At 38.4% G+C, this 17,788-nt stretch overlaps 1 protein-coding gene across 2 annotated transcripts in view; it reads right to left on the minus strand.

Moving 5' to 3' along the window:
- The window catches only part of PTPRG (protein tyrosine phosphatase receptor type G), a 667,952-nt gene that overhangs the window by 195,788 nt on the left and 454,376 nt on the right, over positions 1-17,788 (minus strand). For both annotated transcript variants that reach the window (XM_045530961.1, XM_045530962.1), the window contains exon 5: positions 10,883-10,978. In XM_045530961.1, coding sequence (XP_045386917.1) covers positions 10,883-10,978 — 96 coding nt within the window. The remainder of the gene's footprint in view (positions 1-10,882; positions 10,979-17,788) is intronic.

Genomic DNA, 17,788 nt, shown 5'->3' on the forward strand with positions numbered 1-17,788 from the left:
TTACCTCAACTTTGGACAAACTCAAATTCCAAATAAGTAAGATCTAGTTTAGTTAGCTCTATTGTATTATTTTATACACAGCAACCTAAGAATTTGCACACTACAGAAACCATATAACTTAACATATATTCAGAAAACACAATGAGCTCAGAAAAACAGAATCTGCTGTACCAGTGTGTCCAGGTGAGTCAATGCATAGGTATGTTTTATAGCTCCCATCAAATCCCTAACAAGAAGATTTGATGTTAAAAATTTTCTCAAAAGACACCTGTACAGTCATAATAAAGAAATGATGTGAGCTCCAACTACTGTGCCTTTTACTATATCATATTTGGATTCTTACCTGTGGCAAGTTAAAAGGCCGGAAGAATAAAGTACTTCCATTATGGAAGTTCTCCCAATAGACTCTGTTTCCTAGTCCCTCACAGACCACAGGAGTTACAGTCTTGAAAAACATCCCAGGTGGCAAAACAGTGTTACCAAGATCAAGGTGTTACAGAAAAAGAGAGATACTAGGAAAATCATAAAAAGTCTCAGGTGTATAATTGTGTTTCTTCCAAGTTTACTATCACATCATGGTGATAGCAAAATGGTAGAATGGATTTCCACTAAATCAGAAAGATCTGTGCAGACTGGTCTGTCTTAAAATACAATCCATGTGGTGGGCATGACATCTGCTTTGGGAGTGTGGGTCATAAGGGCACTCAAGACATAGACAGCATCACCCAGAACAGACTGAGAAACAAAAGCCCTGGGCTTCAGATGGGCGCAGACATATCATATACATTAAGATTCTATAGACAGAGAAAATAAACAGCAGTTTCAATGTAAAACTGCTAAATACAAAATCAGAGAACTGCAAGCCTCTCTTCTGATGGGCAATTCCATGCAGTAGGAGTGCAGGTGAGCAGCATCAGGATTCATACAGCTAAAGATGCTTAAAAATTCTGGCCATCTATACCTAGATGGCCAGACAGTAAAAAGATTTCAAAAGAGACAATAACAAACCTCTATAACAAGTCAGCATTAACAGCTTTAAAATCCTGCCCTGGGAAAATCCTTCCACAACATTATAGGAACAGTGCAGTGCTGTGATTTGCAGAAGTAGATTCTCCTACAACTTCCACGAGGGAGTTTCATTGACCTTTGAGTTTTTCAAACTAGCTCTCACTGATTTCAAGTTCAAAGGCATTTGCACATGCTCTTATCTTTGTTTACTTTTCTACATCTAAAGTGAATGTTCTATTAAATTGGTGCTTGTTTAAAAAATCGTTGCAATGCTTGGGAACAAATACCCGTGCGGGCTCTTTAATTCAAGGGGGCAGAGGTGAACCGAGGATGCACAGAAATATGACAAATTTAAGTATTTTGACATGCAACTCTTTGCACCTTATGTTGGAATCCCAGTTTTTCAAGCCTTGGTTAGTCAGGGACTACTAGACTTCCTGACCTTGGGATTATTAGTTATTCTTACAGCCACCAGCCTGCAGAATAGCCCAAACAGCCCTCGCTGACCCCCGCTACTGAGATGAAAACATTACGGTGTCCTCAAATCACTTAGCTGATAAAGCAGAGTTGTTCAACCTCAACCACGCTGACATCTTGGGCCTGCTAGTTCCTTGTGGTGGGGCATGCTCCTGTGCATTGCAGGACGTTTAGGAGCATCTCAAGGCTCTATCCATCCATTAGATGCTAGTTGCACTTCTGCCCTGGTTGTCACAACCAAAAGTGTCTCCAGACGTGGCCACACATCCACTGATGGGAAAAAAAAAAAAAAATTCCCCCTTCCTCACTCCCCTCATGAGACGCACTCCATACAAAAAAGTTAAAAATGACCATTCAAATCTTTATGCCATTCACTCACACTGTCCTTATCTAACCACACCATTCATTCTGGACTCTTTATAGCTTTTTTATAAAAGGGAAGAAGCTAAAGAAAAAGGCTGTCATCAAATCTAAAAAATAATTACAGGCACAGAGCCTAGGAGAATTTAGGATTGAAAGTTTTAGCCATGGACAAAAAGAACAAGAACATAATTTTAAGTTAAAAGAAAATAACTCTTTGGGTACCAGCCAAATTAAGGGAGGCCTTCTCCCTCTACCTTCTTCAACAGAATACCCAACTTTGACAATTCAGTTTGCCACTGAGAGCACAGGAGATACACTGTTACCACTGAAATATCAGCTCCAGCATTCACTGGCCTGTGTAATTCTGAGTAGTTTATATTGAGAAAAGCTCTGTGCCTCAACTTCCACATGTGTAAAATGGAGGTAATGATACATTGAGGGGTCCCAGTGAAGATTAAATAAGATAATATGGAGTAGGCACTTTGTCATTAGCATTTCACATGAATTAAGTCCTCAATAAATGTTCACTTTCCTTAGTAGTGTTCGTATTCTACTAAGAAGCATCTTTTCAACCAGTTAATGTGGAGGAGGAGTGGTGGGCAAGGAGAGTTGCTACTTCCTTCTAAGGCAAGGTGCTTTATGTTTGGAGTTCTCTCAAGAGATCTTATCAGGAAAGGCATCCTCCTAGATCACATTTCAGGAAGACCAAACCTAGGAAAAAGACAAAGCAACTGGATTGGGAGTCATGAAACTTGAATTCTTGGCTTGGTAGATTGCAAAGAGCTATGGGACCATGGCCAACCACTTAACCTTTCAGAGAGCCAGGCCGGGCATCTGTCATCGTAGGGGGGGACCACTATAGAGTATGTAAGATCTTCTCTGAGTCTATGACAATAGATTCTATGATTTATATGAGAACTAATAGCCAAAACAATTCTAAACTATCATTCAATGATGTACCAAGGCAAAGTACTTGGTAGCTGTCCTTGAAGTGTAATGATTTAATTAAAATAGATTTTCACATGGTCACATTCAAAGAACTCAAAGTCTCTTAATTATGTAATGCTTCACCAATAATTAAATAGTCTTCTGTAATGTCCACTAAGAGGAAATTTGAATTACTGGCCATTTGCACATAGGAGATGTACTAAAAACACCTGATAGGCTATAAATTCAATGTTGTACATCCACAGATCTATTCCAAAATTGCATCTGAACATCAGGAATGACTCTGGCCTTTGCTTAATGGTAAGTCCTATGAAATCAATTAGCTGTTAAAATAGTTTAATTGGAACATATGTATTTTAATTTTTGTGTGTGTATAAAAAAATCTTAATCAACCCAAAACATTCTGATATTATACTTCTAGGTAATGTAGTGAAAGAATTGAACTTATAACTGGATAAAACCAAGGATGTGGAAAATGTCAGAAGGATGATATTCAAACACCAGCAACTGGAAAGGAATAAATTAAGAATCATACCAGTTTATTGCAATTATCCTGAAAGGAAGTTTTCAACAATCAACCACCACTCTCTGACCCAAATGCACATGTTCACAGACCCAAAAATAGTTTTTGGTTTTCTTTGGTAGATGGGGGTTAGGGTTGGTAGATGGGTAAATTACTAATTGGTTTTCTCTTTCTCTCTCTTTCTGGAGTAAGGGGCCTTGTTTCACATGGCTAGCAGAACCAGTGTAAAGTAAAAAAAAATTACAACTATATACAGCAATGATAGAAAATTTATTCTTCATCAAAGAAAGAAAAAGACTCCTTGGGGATGGTTAAAAAAATAAAAAGATTAAGTCACCATGAATAAAAGGAATGATTTATACTTTAATCGTGGCGTTTTGCTTTGTAGAAGAGTAGAAGAAAGAAGAAAAATGGAGAAAGGAGAGTCCAATCCTAAAATTCACAACTAGGAGCTTGGTACTCTCAAAATGAAATATTTATCATTTTGAAATTATACACAGATATAATTCTTGTATTTTCTATTGATATTTATCTGCCTGACGTGACCTGTCCTCCCCTATCACTCAGTGACAAAATGATACTACTTTTGAAGAAAGAAGTCAAAGGCCAATCCTTCTCAAAACTTCCAGTTTCCCTGTTACTTTGAGGGTAGGACATAATTCTGAAGATATCTTTGCAATTTTTATGGAGCACAGCACAGAGATGGTGCTTAATAAATATTGCAGAATGAACAAATAAGTTAGCAAATGAGTGCCTGAATGAATAAATGAGAAAATCTTAACATTTTGTTGACTTAGAGAATGCAAAGGGGGAAAGAAGAAGAAAAACATAGAGAACAGCAAGAGCAAGAGAAAGCAAAGAAACCTACACACAGATGCACTGAAATACACAGAAACTAACCTACCAACTATCACAGAGAGGCCCTGGAAAGAAAAAAATGCAAGAAAGAGGCAGAGGCAACCAGAAAGAAAATCAGCAAAATAATCCAAAAAACCCTCATCACCCACCATTTACTGAGATAAAAGCATTTTGGTGGGAAACTCTATAAAAACATTCTCAGATACAGATACAGCCAGATATTCCTGATACTAAAATACTCCTTTAAGGCCTCTGAACGCGCTACTAAAAGGAGATACATCCCTTTAACCGCAGGTTAGACCCAGTGGAGCCCTAGATCAGAGAGTTCCCATGCTCAATCACATTCACAGCCTTCAAGAGTCTTACACTTCTAACACAAACACCGTCTTTTTTTGGGTGAAGTTTATACAGCCACCTAGACACGGGCGTTTCCAAAACCCAAATAATTAATGATATGATAGGGCTGTCAGAGGTTTCCTTTAATTCAATCCTACCTAGTACATTTTTCTTCAGCAATAACCGAGGTCAAGGCACTGCTGTGAGGGCTGGGGAAAGGCAGGTGGGTGGGATACAAGGAGAAGAGGAACAAGACACAGACCTCAACCTGGCAGAGTTTATATTCTCATATTCTCAGGTCCTACATCCTCCAGTGCCTATTTGAAATACTCTGGAGCTCATAGGTGTTAAGGCTGTCCCTTTCCAATCTATAGTAGAGCCTAAATTTCCTTCCACTAAATTAAGTTTTTGCACAATCAAGCCATAGTATTAGCCACAGGCAAGAAACAACGATGAATAAAGACTCTCAGGCCTCAGTGATCTCACAGTATAAAGGCAGAGGAAAACAAGTGCAAAAGAACAGCTTTAATATGAAATGCAATGCTACGAGTCACAGGGGGTCAAAGGAAGGACAGATCATATCTACCTTGGGGTGGAGGGGGGAGGTGAAATGCAGGGAAGTGGAGAAAAAGGCTGCTTCGCCAGCCCTGGACGGATGAGTCATCAAGAACTCCTCCTGCCTTCTCAAGGTCTATAAATAATCCCAGGTGCTGCCATTTCATTTAATTACTAAGCCACTCCAGATGGAGAAAAATAATTAAGCAGTCTGTAGCACCGACATGATATAAAGAATGGGTTAGTAACTTGCAAAACATTTGAGTTCTGAAGTTTCCTTTCAACTATGTAATAAGGGCAGAAATGAAAAGGGGCAAATGACTACAGACCTTAGGGAAAAACCAAATGACTGCAGTCATATTCTGGGTGGAATTTATATAAAAATGGAAAAAATACTGGTACAAAGGAAGTCAGCTCAACTCTCCCAGTAGAAGCAGAACTGCTAATGTTAAATGAAGAAATTTCAACAGAGTTGTGGAAGACAGGTTGTCAAGAAGAAATAGTTGTGCCAGGCACAGTGGCTTCTGCCTATAATCCCAGCTACTCAGAAGGATGGCTTGAGCCCAGGATTTCGAGGCCAGCCTGGATAAACACAGTGAAAGCACCATCTCAGAGAAAAAACAAAAAGAAAGACTTTAAGGATGATAACCTAATAATCAAATGCAATTTATTTATTTCTTAAATATAAAAGAAATACACCTATTGACTGGGTCTCTGGATACAGACATGATCATTTTATACTTTGTTTCTGATGCAAAGATTCAGAAGTGAATACATCCAAAAGGAAAGCTGGAAAGAATGTCACATGAGAAAAGTTTCTAAATGTAGACACACTCATGCATTTATAATTCCAAAGTTCAATGGAATAAAAATTTCAGGCATGCGTAAGACAATGGCAATTGGGTAATGAAATGAATGGGATGTTCCACCTCAAATCATAAATTCAATGTGCTTCATGAAAAAATACAATCAAACTTGAAGAGTGGGGATACCAAACTTCTACAAGCATCAGATTGAAATCTATTAATATGGTTGCATGGTTACAAGCACTTGAGTCCTGCTGGGAAAATGGAGGGAAGTGTTGAATAATGGTGAAGAAATACATTAGAAGTGAGAAAAAAATAAAACTAGAACCCAGTTCTGAGGGTGATGACAGAAGATTCTTGTTCTAAAACAATATAGGGTTAGTTAAAGGTAAGGTCATTTTGAGTATTGGGTGTTTTCACTTAAAACATAAATAGAAAACAATGAAATCTTTTTGTGAATTATAGTATTTTAAGAGCAAAGTATCCTTCCACAAATTGTCTAATCACTCCACTGATTCCATTTCATGTAAACATGGGTTTTTATATTTGTTTGTTCAACTAGATAAGCCATGCAGGGTGTTATTAGAATATTTAATAGAATATTTTAAAAGAGCATTTTAGTAACTTTTGGTATTTCATGTTTTTACAGGCATTCAAATTTGGTTAAGAGTAGAGAATAGGAGAGGTTCTACTTTAACAAATGGAAAATAATTATTTTAATTTTTGTCCTCACAATTTAAATTAACAACTGTTTAGTCTCTTGAGTGGCTTTACCACAAATTCCTCTATCCCTTGCCAATTTTTAATTTTAAATTTCTTTTTCTTTCTTTTTTTTTTTTTTTTGAGACAGAGTTTCGCTCTGTTGCCTGGGCTAGAGTGAGTGCCGTGGCGTCAGCCTAGCTCATAGCAACCTCAAACTCCTGGGCTTAAGTGATCCTACTACCTCAGCCTCCCGAGTAGCTGGGACTACAGGCATGCGCAACCATGCCCGGCTAATTTTTTCTATATATATTTTTAGTTGGCCAGATACTTTCTTTCTATTTTTAGTAGAGATGGGGTCTCACTCTTGCTCAGGCTGGTCTCGAACTCCTGACCTCGAGCGATCCACCCGCCTTGGCCTTCCAGAGTGCTAGGATTACAGGCATGAGCCACCGCGCCCGGCCTAATTTTAAATTTCTTTATTTAAAAAATCCTTGAAAAATCAAACTTCACTCTTACCTATCCCCCTGAGAACTTCCTCCCGAAAAGGTGATACGTGTCAACTGGAAAAAGGTAACCAGACACATCACTACTATGTGTTGGGAAACTATAATAAGATTTCTACTCAGCAGTGGCTACAGAATGAGTGAACCTTTTAGAGCTGGGCGAGTCAAATGTGCACAAGCACAGGTGGCTGCCTTGATTTTCTGTCTTCCACACCTGGAGGTGGTCCTGCACGTGTGGAAGACACTTGTGTTCACACAAAACATCCAACTCACCATCTTTCAGCAGAGACCGACCCTCAACTCTGTTACCAAAATCTATCAACTGTCATTCAAATTTACTGAGGTCCAGGCCAGGCATCATGATCTTAAGATCATGTTGACATGAACACGTGAATAAGGCTGCTTGGAGATTGTGTTGCAACGGGAAAGCCCACCCCCTCCAAAGTAGACCGCCACTAGGCAGATCCTGATTACTGCTACATCATCAAGACTTTGAATGTAAAACCTTCCATATTTAACTGAAGAAAAGAATAGTAAACACTACATAGGTTCCACAAATCATGCTTGCAAGCCACAATAGGGCTACATGCAAGCAACCTCTACTATAGGCCCATGTATGGTTCCTTGGTCAACCACGTGTCTACTATATTTGTGCTTGTTTTGGTGTTTTTTGGGAAACATTGTGAATTTTATCATATCTAATCACAGCAAAGGCAGAAAGAGAACCAAATTTACCCAAAATAACAGGCACATGTTGAAGAAGGAAAAAAAAAGCAGAGACAGTGAAAAACTGAAACTGTTAAGAAAATTATTCGAGTGTATGGAGTAAATCATAGCATCCAGACTACCCCAGAACTTGGCCTTGCCCAGACCTGCACTTATGGGTCATTCACATCATGTCACTCTGGATAAGAAAGATGTGGGTTTATGAGCACCAAGTGACAGTGCAGCCTCTTTACGAGAAGAGAGTTTCTCTGTTCACCTCTTCCTAGCCATTATCACTGTGATCGTGACAGTGCAGTCCTAGGGGCCCGGAGATTATGTTTAATGTAGCAACCAGTACCATTCCTGGCACAAAATCAACATTGAATAGATGATAAATACTTCCTCAATACCACAATGGAAGATGCCAGGTTTAAATTTGGAAATACATATCAAGATTTCTCTGGCTATTTTAGGGAAAAATACCAAACTGTCAAATTTATCATTCTTATAGAAAGACTGAAAATATGAAAATCTCAAAATATGAGATCTAATGAAATTATCACATTAAAATAACAATAATACTTTTTCCTTTGCATTGTATGACACAGGGGGAACCCAAGTATATAAACACACGTGGGCTTATAATAAACACAAAGGAAGCAGCTCAATACAGCTGCTATCTAAATAAAATTCTATTCTATTTTTAGTATCTGCCCTCTACTTTGTGTCTACAGGATAGCAAGCCAAAATTTAGAAAAGGACCTAACGAATGACATATACATTAAATTTCTTTCTATGTGAACTAGTAGTTGTGTCCTAGAAATACTTTAAGAATTCAAAACCTAGATTTCACACTGAGGTATTTTGCTAGTTTGCACACACCAATGTGTCTTGCCTGCTTTAGACTCTAATTGGTCTTATATTTAAAAAGAGTTTATAGAGCTGGAAAAATAGGAAGCGTCTGGGTAGAGCATGCTGTGAACTAGTCATTCCAGTACTCATAAAAAATACTTAAAATTTTATTTTCCTCTAAGACACATTCCCTGTAAAGGACACCTGGTTGGTCTGCTCATAGGTAAGCAGGACAAAGAGGCAGGGCTGCAGGAGCAGAGGCCTGGCTACAGGAAAAGCAGCACATGCCAAGGGAACAATGACAGAAACAAGGGGTTAGCCGGGTAGGTGGGAATCATATAAGAGGAGTTTGTGGGACCTCAGTGTTGCCAAAGGCAAACCAATAATGGTTTAGAAGCAGAGGGGGCCACACAGAAGCTGAGTCACCTGCCAACAGAGCAGTGCCCACAACATGGAAAGAGGACATATGCACCAAAGCCATTGGAGTCCCCACCTCACAGAAACAGATGGATGGATCTAGAAACTTATTACTTGGCATTTACCAGATGCCCACCAAGTGCCAGGAACCATACTAGGGACTTCATTTAATCACCACTACCATCTTCATGATGTATTAATTATTATCTCCAATTCACAGATAAGGATCCTGAAGTTGGAAAGTTTAAATAACTCCATCATTATTATTCAGCTGTTAAGTAGAAGAAGTGGGATTCAAAGGCAAATATTTTTGACTCCAGTGAAGAAGCTCTTAAAACACTATGCTCTACTGCGGTTCATGAAAAGTAGTAGGAGAAAAAAGGTTTGTTGGAGAACCAAGGACAGATCAAGTCAATATACAGCTTAAAAGATGACTTCCAAAATATCTGTGACCCACAGTAATACACATTATGTCATGATCCAGTACACATCCAGTATGCATTACTGTGCATAAACAACTACAAAAAGTTCTATATAAAAATGTGTACCCTTACTATGTATGATATGCTGGTATTTTCTGTTTTTTTTTCCTGTTCTACATTCTATTTCATTATTTTAAAAATGATGGTCAGAACTCACTGAAATGATCTCACAGCCCAATAATAAGTCCAAAGCCACAGTTTGAAAACCAGTGCAATGATCGATGCTGATGACCAGTGTTCTTATGGTTTATGACATTAGGTAGAATATTAAACTTTTCAAATTTTCACAGAGAATCTCCCACTTGATCCTTTATCCAAGAACAGCAAAGGGAGAGAGGGTAGTTAACAGAGAGAGATAAACCACGGAGAGAATTGTTTAGTGTCACCCACTAAAAAGGGAGATGGAATTAACATACTCCAAACAAGAATGGCTCCATCTCAGTGACAAAGAAACTTGCTGGAAAAGGCAGATATTAAAGACCTACACTGGAGAAGGCTCTGATGTCTTTAATGTTCCTCTGAATTGTCAGAAAGACACTTTTTTCCAGCAGTGACTCACTGGTAAAAGGAATACCTGTATGTAGCCTTGGGCAAATTTTAAGACTGAAAGAGAAATCACATGCCTACTAATCAGATTACACTCCACACAAAGAAGCACCACAGTCTCCTGTAGAGGACTTGGCCAAGGCACTCTCTGATCAACACTACTGTAATTTGATTTGACTCATTAAAAAGTGTGGACAGTATTATCTATAGAAGGATGCAAGGTTTGCCTTCTATGTACAGAATCAACACTGAACTATGAACATTCATCAACATAATCACATTAAAAGATAGAAAGAAAGATGGGAATTCATAAATGTTCTAACTTGGAAATAGTCTCAACAAAAACTTTAGTTACCATGGGGATTTCTGGGAACGAAAGGGGTCTCTTTACAAAAGTGACTGATGCTATTTATTAATCTACTTGCAAGTAATGTCAAATTTTCAAGTTGCACCAAAGAAAACCACCCTTTTTTTTTAAACATCAGACTCTTAATATGCTGAAAGAACCTGTTCAAAACGCTTCAGCAGCAAAGTAACTTAGATGATAAATGTGTTCTTCAATCTGTGCACCAGTCAAGTAGCCATAAAATCAGAATAATTCATGCAAAATTTTTCATTATGTTTCTAAACATACTTATTTACATTTTAAATCACACTTTAGACAATATGAAATATCTTTCATTTAGACAGGTGTGAACTAGAAAACAGATGCATTCATTAAACATGGAACAATTCGGCGAATTAAAAAAAAAGTACTCAAAGAACTCTCCGGTTGAAGTGCTTCAGCCACTGTTAACTTACTTGAAAAAATATGGCCATGGCTCCGATTATTCTGTTCTCAGAAATTGCAGTTTGAAAGCTGTCAAAGTCATCTGGATTGTAAAAGAAAATCTGCATCTGTAAAAGAACAATTAAAAAAAACGTATTGGGAAAATTTTCAAACATAACACAAAAGTTGAAAGAATAATACAACGTAGTACAACGGACTCAAATTTCCACTAAGATTTTGCCAAATTTATTCATCTATCCATATTTTTCTGTTTGCTAACGTATTTGAGAGCAAACCCAGAAATCATGTCATTTTATCCCTACATACTTCAGAATGTATCACACCTTCTCACGTAACTACAGCGCATCCGTGCCACCCAAAATATATAACAACAATGTCTTCTCATTACCTAATACCCAGGTCATGGTGAAATTTCCCTTTTAAAAAGCAAAAGTTTAATAGAGTTAAACACTGCGAAGTTGAAAACTAAGCCTATGAGATTCAGTCCACACATTAATATTATAAAAACTTAAATGGCCACATTTTTATAAACAACTCCATACTGACAAGAATTCGATGGGCTCTCTCAGTAGCTTTCAGAAATAGCCCAGATGGCATATTTCAGTGAATTCATAAAGAAATAGAATGGAAGTGTTAACAATAATGCTTTATATTTTACAGTTTGCAAAAGGCCATCTCACATATTATTTTGCTCAATTCGTTCACCATCTCCTATAAAGGTAGGGCAGAAATTACTATACTCAGTTGCAGAGAAGGAAAAAGTACTTCAGAAATTTGACATTAATTTGCCCAAGATTAAACATCAGAGTCTAAAATCCAGGTGTCTCATCCCAACCTTAAGTATCTCCTCTTATATGTCTGGCTAGACCAGAGTTTTTATTAAAAAAGCAGAACACAGATAAATCAACTTAAAATCATTATACAATTTTAATGCTTGACCACGCCTTGGGATATATATATATATTTGGAAACAGTGTCTTGCTCTGTTGCCTGGACTAGAGTGCAGTGGCATCATCATAGCTCACTGCAGCACTGAACTCCTGGGCTCAAGGGATCCTCCTGCCTCAGTCTCTCAAGTAGCTGGGACTACAGGTATGCGCTACCACGCCTGGCTAATTTTTTCTATTTGTAGTAGAGATGAGGCCTCACTATGTTGTCCAGGCTGGTCTTGAACTCCGGGCCTTAAGTGATCCTCCTGCGTCAGCCTTCCAAAGTGCTGGGATTATAGGTGTGAGCCAACTTGACTGGCCCACACCTTGATTATTTTAAAAAATTCAAAAAACAAAAACAGACCATGGACTCCATATGTGATAAAAAGAACAGATCTGGGTTCTTATTCCAGCTTCTTCATTTACTTGCCTGTGAGACCTAAGGCAAGGTTATTTTCTGAGCACCAGCATTCTTGTGCACAAAGTCAAGTATTACCCCTCCGTGAGGTAGTTATGGGGCTCACACAAGTCAGTATAGTACATGGCATGTAGGTAGACTTCATGCTTAGACCTTATCAGTGCTCAGCAAACCGCCATCGTCATCATCGTAACTTAAGGGTAGTATTCTGGCAGACATCTTAAAATTTCTAGTAAGAGTAGGATTTCTCTTTCAGCATGACTCTACTTCTTACAAAAAATCGAATCTCCTATATTATTCTCTCTCTCTCATGATTTCTCTTTCCCCACTTTTCCAAATGGAATGATGCTATTTTTCTGTAGTAGACTAAACAACCACTCCCCCGCCCGGTGGAGTTTAGAGATTTGACATTGAACAATAACCTCCCAGCGGGCAAAGCTAAGTCAGACTGAGAAGCTGAAGTTCACGTCAAAGGTAAACAGAGCTCTGATGACTGAACTAACCAAGAGGCTAAGAACATGATGACATTTCTTTTCTAAAGGTTGAAATCAGGTAGCCCAAATCAGGACATTTTCTAGGAAAACTCAGGCATCTAAATGGATGGGAGAAAAATGGGGAGATTCTTTTGGTGGATTTTCTTTCTTAAAGAGAATGCTTTTCCTTAAGACTGTGAATTGGCACTGATTCTGGCAGTTTCTTACAAATGCTTTGCCTTAAGGTTTGGACAGCTTTAGACATCATGAATTTACACTAAGAAAAAATTCATTCAATGAGGTGTGGATTAAAACAGTTTAATACCGGGTGAATTGCTTTGGGTGCAATGCTACTAACCCAAGAAAGAAACACTATACAAGTATATTCAGAAAATTACACTTCACTTTCCTTTCAAAACTCAGGCCTTCAAATTAAGTAGGTTCACAGAATGCTTTCCTATATTTCACCCCATGAGCAGGGGCGGCATTATTTAATGCATCACCTAAATAGTGTGTGATACAAAATACTTTAAGACCTCTTCAAGGGCATTTTCATTTACAACTGGGGAACGAAATGCATTTTTAGAAAATGTTTTTGAGTCACAGCTCCACCCATCTGGATAATAAAATGTCTCATGAAGAGAACTGTAGCACAGGTCTGAAATATCAATTCTCCTTGCTCTCTCTCTCAAGTTGTACTCTACTGAATTATGGTAATGTTTGAAGCTACCTAAAGTACGAGTAAATAAGTAGATGGGGTTTTGCTGAGTGAACTGGACTTTAACGTTTTTTGTTAATTGTTGATGGGCCAAGTTTGGACAGAGGGTGGAAACCTACTTTCTAAAAACATCTTTGGCAACTTTCTGAATTTACTCTCAAAAGCCATATCCAGAGCCCTCCCCAAAGTGTGTTCACTTTAATAATGTGAATCTAAGTGATGCATACTGTATAGCAATCCCCCTGCCTAAGAAACACAGTAAGCTGAAGAAAAGATCTGGAAAATCCGGCAAGAAAGAGATCTATTAACTATTCCATATATCCTTTACCCAGTACCACCAATTATTAAAGTTTAACCCATTTGCCCTCTCTCTGTGTGCACACACACAAAGAAACTTCTTTCTTCCTCAACCATTTGGGAGTCAGTGGGAAATAATAGGACTCTTTACCACTAAATACTTAAGTGTATAATTTCTAAGAATAAGGACATTCTCTTATATAACCACAGGATAATTATTAAAATCAGCAAACTTCACATTAATACAATACTATTATTTAATTCACAGTCCATTTTCAAATTTTGGTAAGTGCCCAAATAAAGTCCATTACAGATCATTTTTTGCTTGTCGTTCCAGGATCCAATCTAGGACCAAACTTTGTATTCAGTTGTCATGTCTTTTTATGCAGACCCCTCTTGCTCCCCACTTTCATCTAGAACAGTTCCTTAGCCTTTGTCTTTCTTTACTTTGAGAATTTCAAGAGTATAGGACAGGCCGGGCGCGGTGGCTCACGCCTATAATCTTAGCACTCTGGGAGGCCGAGGCAGGAGGATCGTTTCAGCTCAGGAGTTCGAGACCAGCCTGAGCAAGAGCGAGACCCCGTCTCTACTAAAAATAGAAAGAAAGTATCCGGCCAACTAAAAATACATATAGAAAAAATTAGCCGGGCATGGTGGCGCATGCCTGTAGTCCCAGCTACTCGGGAGGCTGAGGCAGGAGGATTGCTTGAGCCCTCTGAGGTTGCTGTGAGCTAAGCTGACGCCATGGCACTCACTCTAGCCAGAGCAACAGAGTGAGACTCTGTCTCAAAAAAAAAAAAAAAATGTGTATAGGACAGTTATTACATAGAATTGAAGTCTGCCTCATGGATTCTCATGATTAGATTCAGGGGATGCTGGGAAGGTCACAGCAGTAATACTGTGACTTAGGGCATCATATCAGGAAGCATGTTACCTGGGTATGTGGGTTTATCCCAATATTAGGGGTGTTTATCTTGATCAGTTGCCCAAGGTGACGTCTGCCAGGCTTCATCACCATAAAGTTATTAATTTTCCTTTTGTAATTAAAAAGCACTTTGTAGGGAAATACTTTGAGAGTACATAAATATCCTGTTCCTCATCTTTTACTTACTAGTTTCAGTATCCACTGATGACTTTCTAACTCCACCATTTCTTTTATATTCATTGATGGTATTCTATTTTTTTCTCTTTTTTCTTTTTTTACATCACCTTTTTGAAACCTAATCATTGCCGGCATTCTAGAGTAAGGAACAGCTTTCCTTTCTCCACAGTTTATTCATTTATCTATTCATTTTTTATATCCACATGGACTCATTTACTTTTGTTTCTATTTCATTCAATCCATTATTATATTCCATTACTGACATTATTTTGATGCTCAAACTGTCCTAGATTTGTCCAGTAGGAGACCCTTCCGAAGAATTCCTCAGTCATTCTGCCATTTCCCATCATTTTTTGTTTACAGCAGCTCGTGAGTACCAGGCACGGATGTTTTGGGCTCATCTTGTATTTTCCCTGCCCCAGCTCTAGAATTGGCCATTTCTTGAGTGAGCTCTGGTTCCTTTTAGTGGAAAATATTATTCAAAGACTTAATAACTTGAACTCAATATGTTCCAAATGTATTTGAGAATAGAACACTTTGGTTCTTCAAGCCAAATAGCTTAAGGGTCGAGGAGTCCATTTCAACCAGGACCCACTTTTGCAAAGGAAGGAAAGCTGGACAAACTTTACATAAATGGATGTTCCTCCATCATACAGAGTCCCGTGAGATATACATGTCTCCTCAAGAAACAAACCATATACAGCTCAACTAAAAACCCACTGATACAGTATGTGGACCAGGGCACAATCATGGGACCAGTTCTGCCAAATTTTTCAAAATCATGAGTGAGAATCATTGGCCCAAATGGATCATTCAACTCTGCCTTATGGAATGTCTTGACTGGAAAACCCTCCAGGCATTTGTCTAGCCAGATTAAAATGATGGATAACCTACCATATTATAGCCTAGCATAGTTTGACATGCTAGGGTCAAACAGAATTTTACAGGGAAAAACCAAATCACATTAAAAGCATCACCATCAACCAGGAAGCATCTCCTAAAATACAGATATGGCAAATGCCTGGATGAATGGCAACACTACTGAGTAATGGCAGGGAGGTGGAGTGGGCACCGTGAGTATAGGGCTGATAGCAGTTGTAGGTACTAGCATGATATATGCAGAGTCACAACAAAATGCCCACTTACCTTCCCTATTTTCCTGACTTGTGCAATTTTCCCCCTGATATTTAAAATGACTCTAGTTGCAATTTAATTTAAAAAATATGTATATGCCTGGCTTGCAATATGTATCACTGTCCATGATAGGTTGAACAAAAGCAACAAATCTGAAAACTAGGGCCTTCTATGCTATTATTAATATTATTGTTGTTTTTAAAACATTTAGTGAGTGCCTACTGTATGCCAGGGACTGTATTATCATTCATTAACACTTGTAGCATTGTGATGATCTTCATTTTACAGGCAAGGAAACCAAGGATTTCCAAAATTTCCAAAGCTCTTAAGGAAGGAAAATGGGGTTGGGATAGAAAAACTGTCTTTCCAGAATTCAAGGTCTTGATTACTGTGCTTTCTTCCAATTGGCAAGAATATCTGCTTAATGCCTATTCTGTGTAAGGCATCATGACTGATGAAGACACAGTCTGTACTTAGGAAAACTAAAATATCATTAATGAGACAAGGTTAACTTTGTTTTTGAATGCCAGAGTTGAGTAAGTGTATCATAAGGAAGCATAGGGCAATAAATGGCTCACGGTCAAGTGAGGCATCTAACAAACATTAAATTAATACAGGCAATGGCCAAGAAGGAGCATTTTCTTGAAGGGGCACTTCCTATTCTCTAAGGTTATAGTTGTGTGCCCAAGTCAGCTCTCAGCTTGCTGTGATAATGGAGGCAAGAGCAAATGATCTCAACACAAAAGTGGGAAACCCAACAGTCACTTCTATACCGATTTTGAAAGCTCTATATTTGATTTCCTCTCAGAAAACTTCTATTTCTCCCACATGCCCCCAACACATGGCTCAAGAAAAAAAATAATGATGCATTAAGTAAAAAAACAGCATGCAGACAGCTCAGAGGAAAGGCAATCTACTGAAAGATTCAGCAGACATTTCTAGGATACTGTTGGGAATTTTTAATAGAGTGGAAGAACACACAGGCAAACGCTATAGAAAAGAACAGATGGAGATGAGATGTAAACAGGATGAAATAAACAAGGTAACTAAAAAGGCAACAGCAGAATTAAAAATCACATAGGAGGCAGCAGACAACAGAACTGAAGAGGTGGAAATGTATGTTTCTAATCATGTTTGGCATTAACTTGCCGTAAGCCAGTTGGGAGTGCGGTGGTGGACAAGGAACAGCCACCTAAGAATAAAAATGTGTAGTCAAGGTAGAGTAAATATCCAAATATAGTTAGTTAATCAGCGGGTTCTACTTTTTGATGTTTTGCACAGGATCATGTCAGAATTGAGGTTTTCGCAAAGTAAGTTCTTCATCTAACTTGCTTCTTAAATTATGTTGTACCTTAACTACTATTCAGCCAGACTGCTCACACTCAACACATCACATTCCCACTCTTTGATTCTGCCATTGCCAGGAAGAATCTGCCACTGACAGGAAGATGTTTGCAGGCAGGAAGTCAGTCTGCCCAATTCAAGGCTGTGTCCCTAGCATGGTGCTGCTCATTGTAAATACTACTGATTTACTCCTGGAATGAATGGAATGAGTGGGAGCTCTGAGTGGCTTGAAGCAAGGACAGCCAAGATTAACAAGGTCCTTTCTATCTCCTGGAATAGTAGCAGCAAAGTGAGTGGCAACGAGGGATTAGGCTACTGAAAAAAATGAAGGCATTGAAACTGCCAGAGTAAATGCTCAGAGATGTACAAATGTAGGACAAAAATCACTGTGAAATGGCTAAGAAGCCCCAGATACAGTTGTGCTAAACCCAGATTATATTACTTTCTCTTTAAGCTACATGAAATTCAACCCATTGTTATAACTAAGTAATTCTGGCCTGAA

The sequence above is a fragment of the Lemur catta genome, chromosome 18, assembly GCF_020740605.2.
Source record: "Lemur catta isolate mLemCat1 chromosome 18, mLemCat1.pri, whole genome shotgun sequence".
NCBI lineage: Eukaryota > Metazoa > Chordata > Mammalia > Primates > Lemuridae > Lemur > Lemur catta.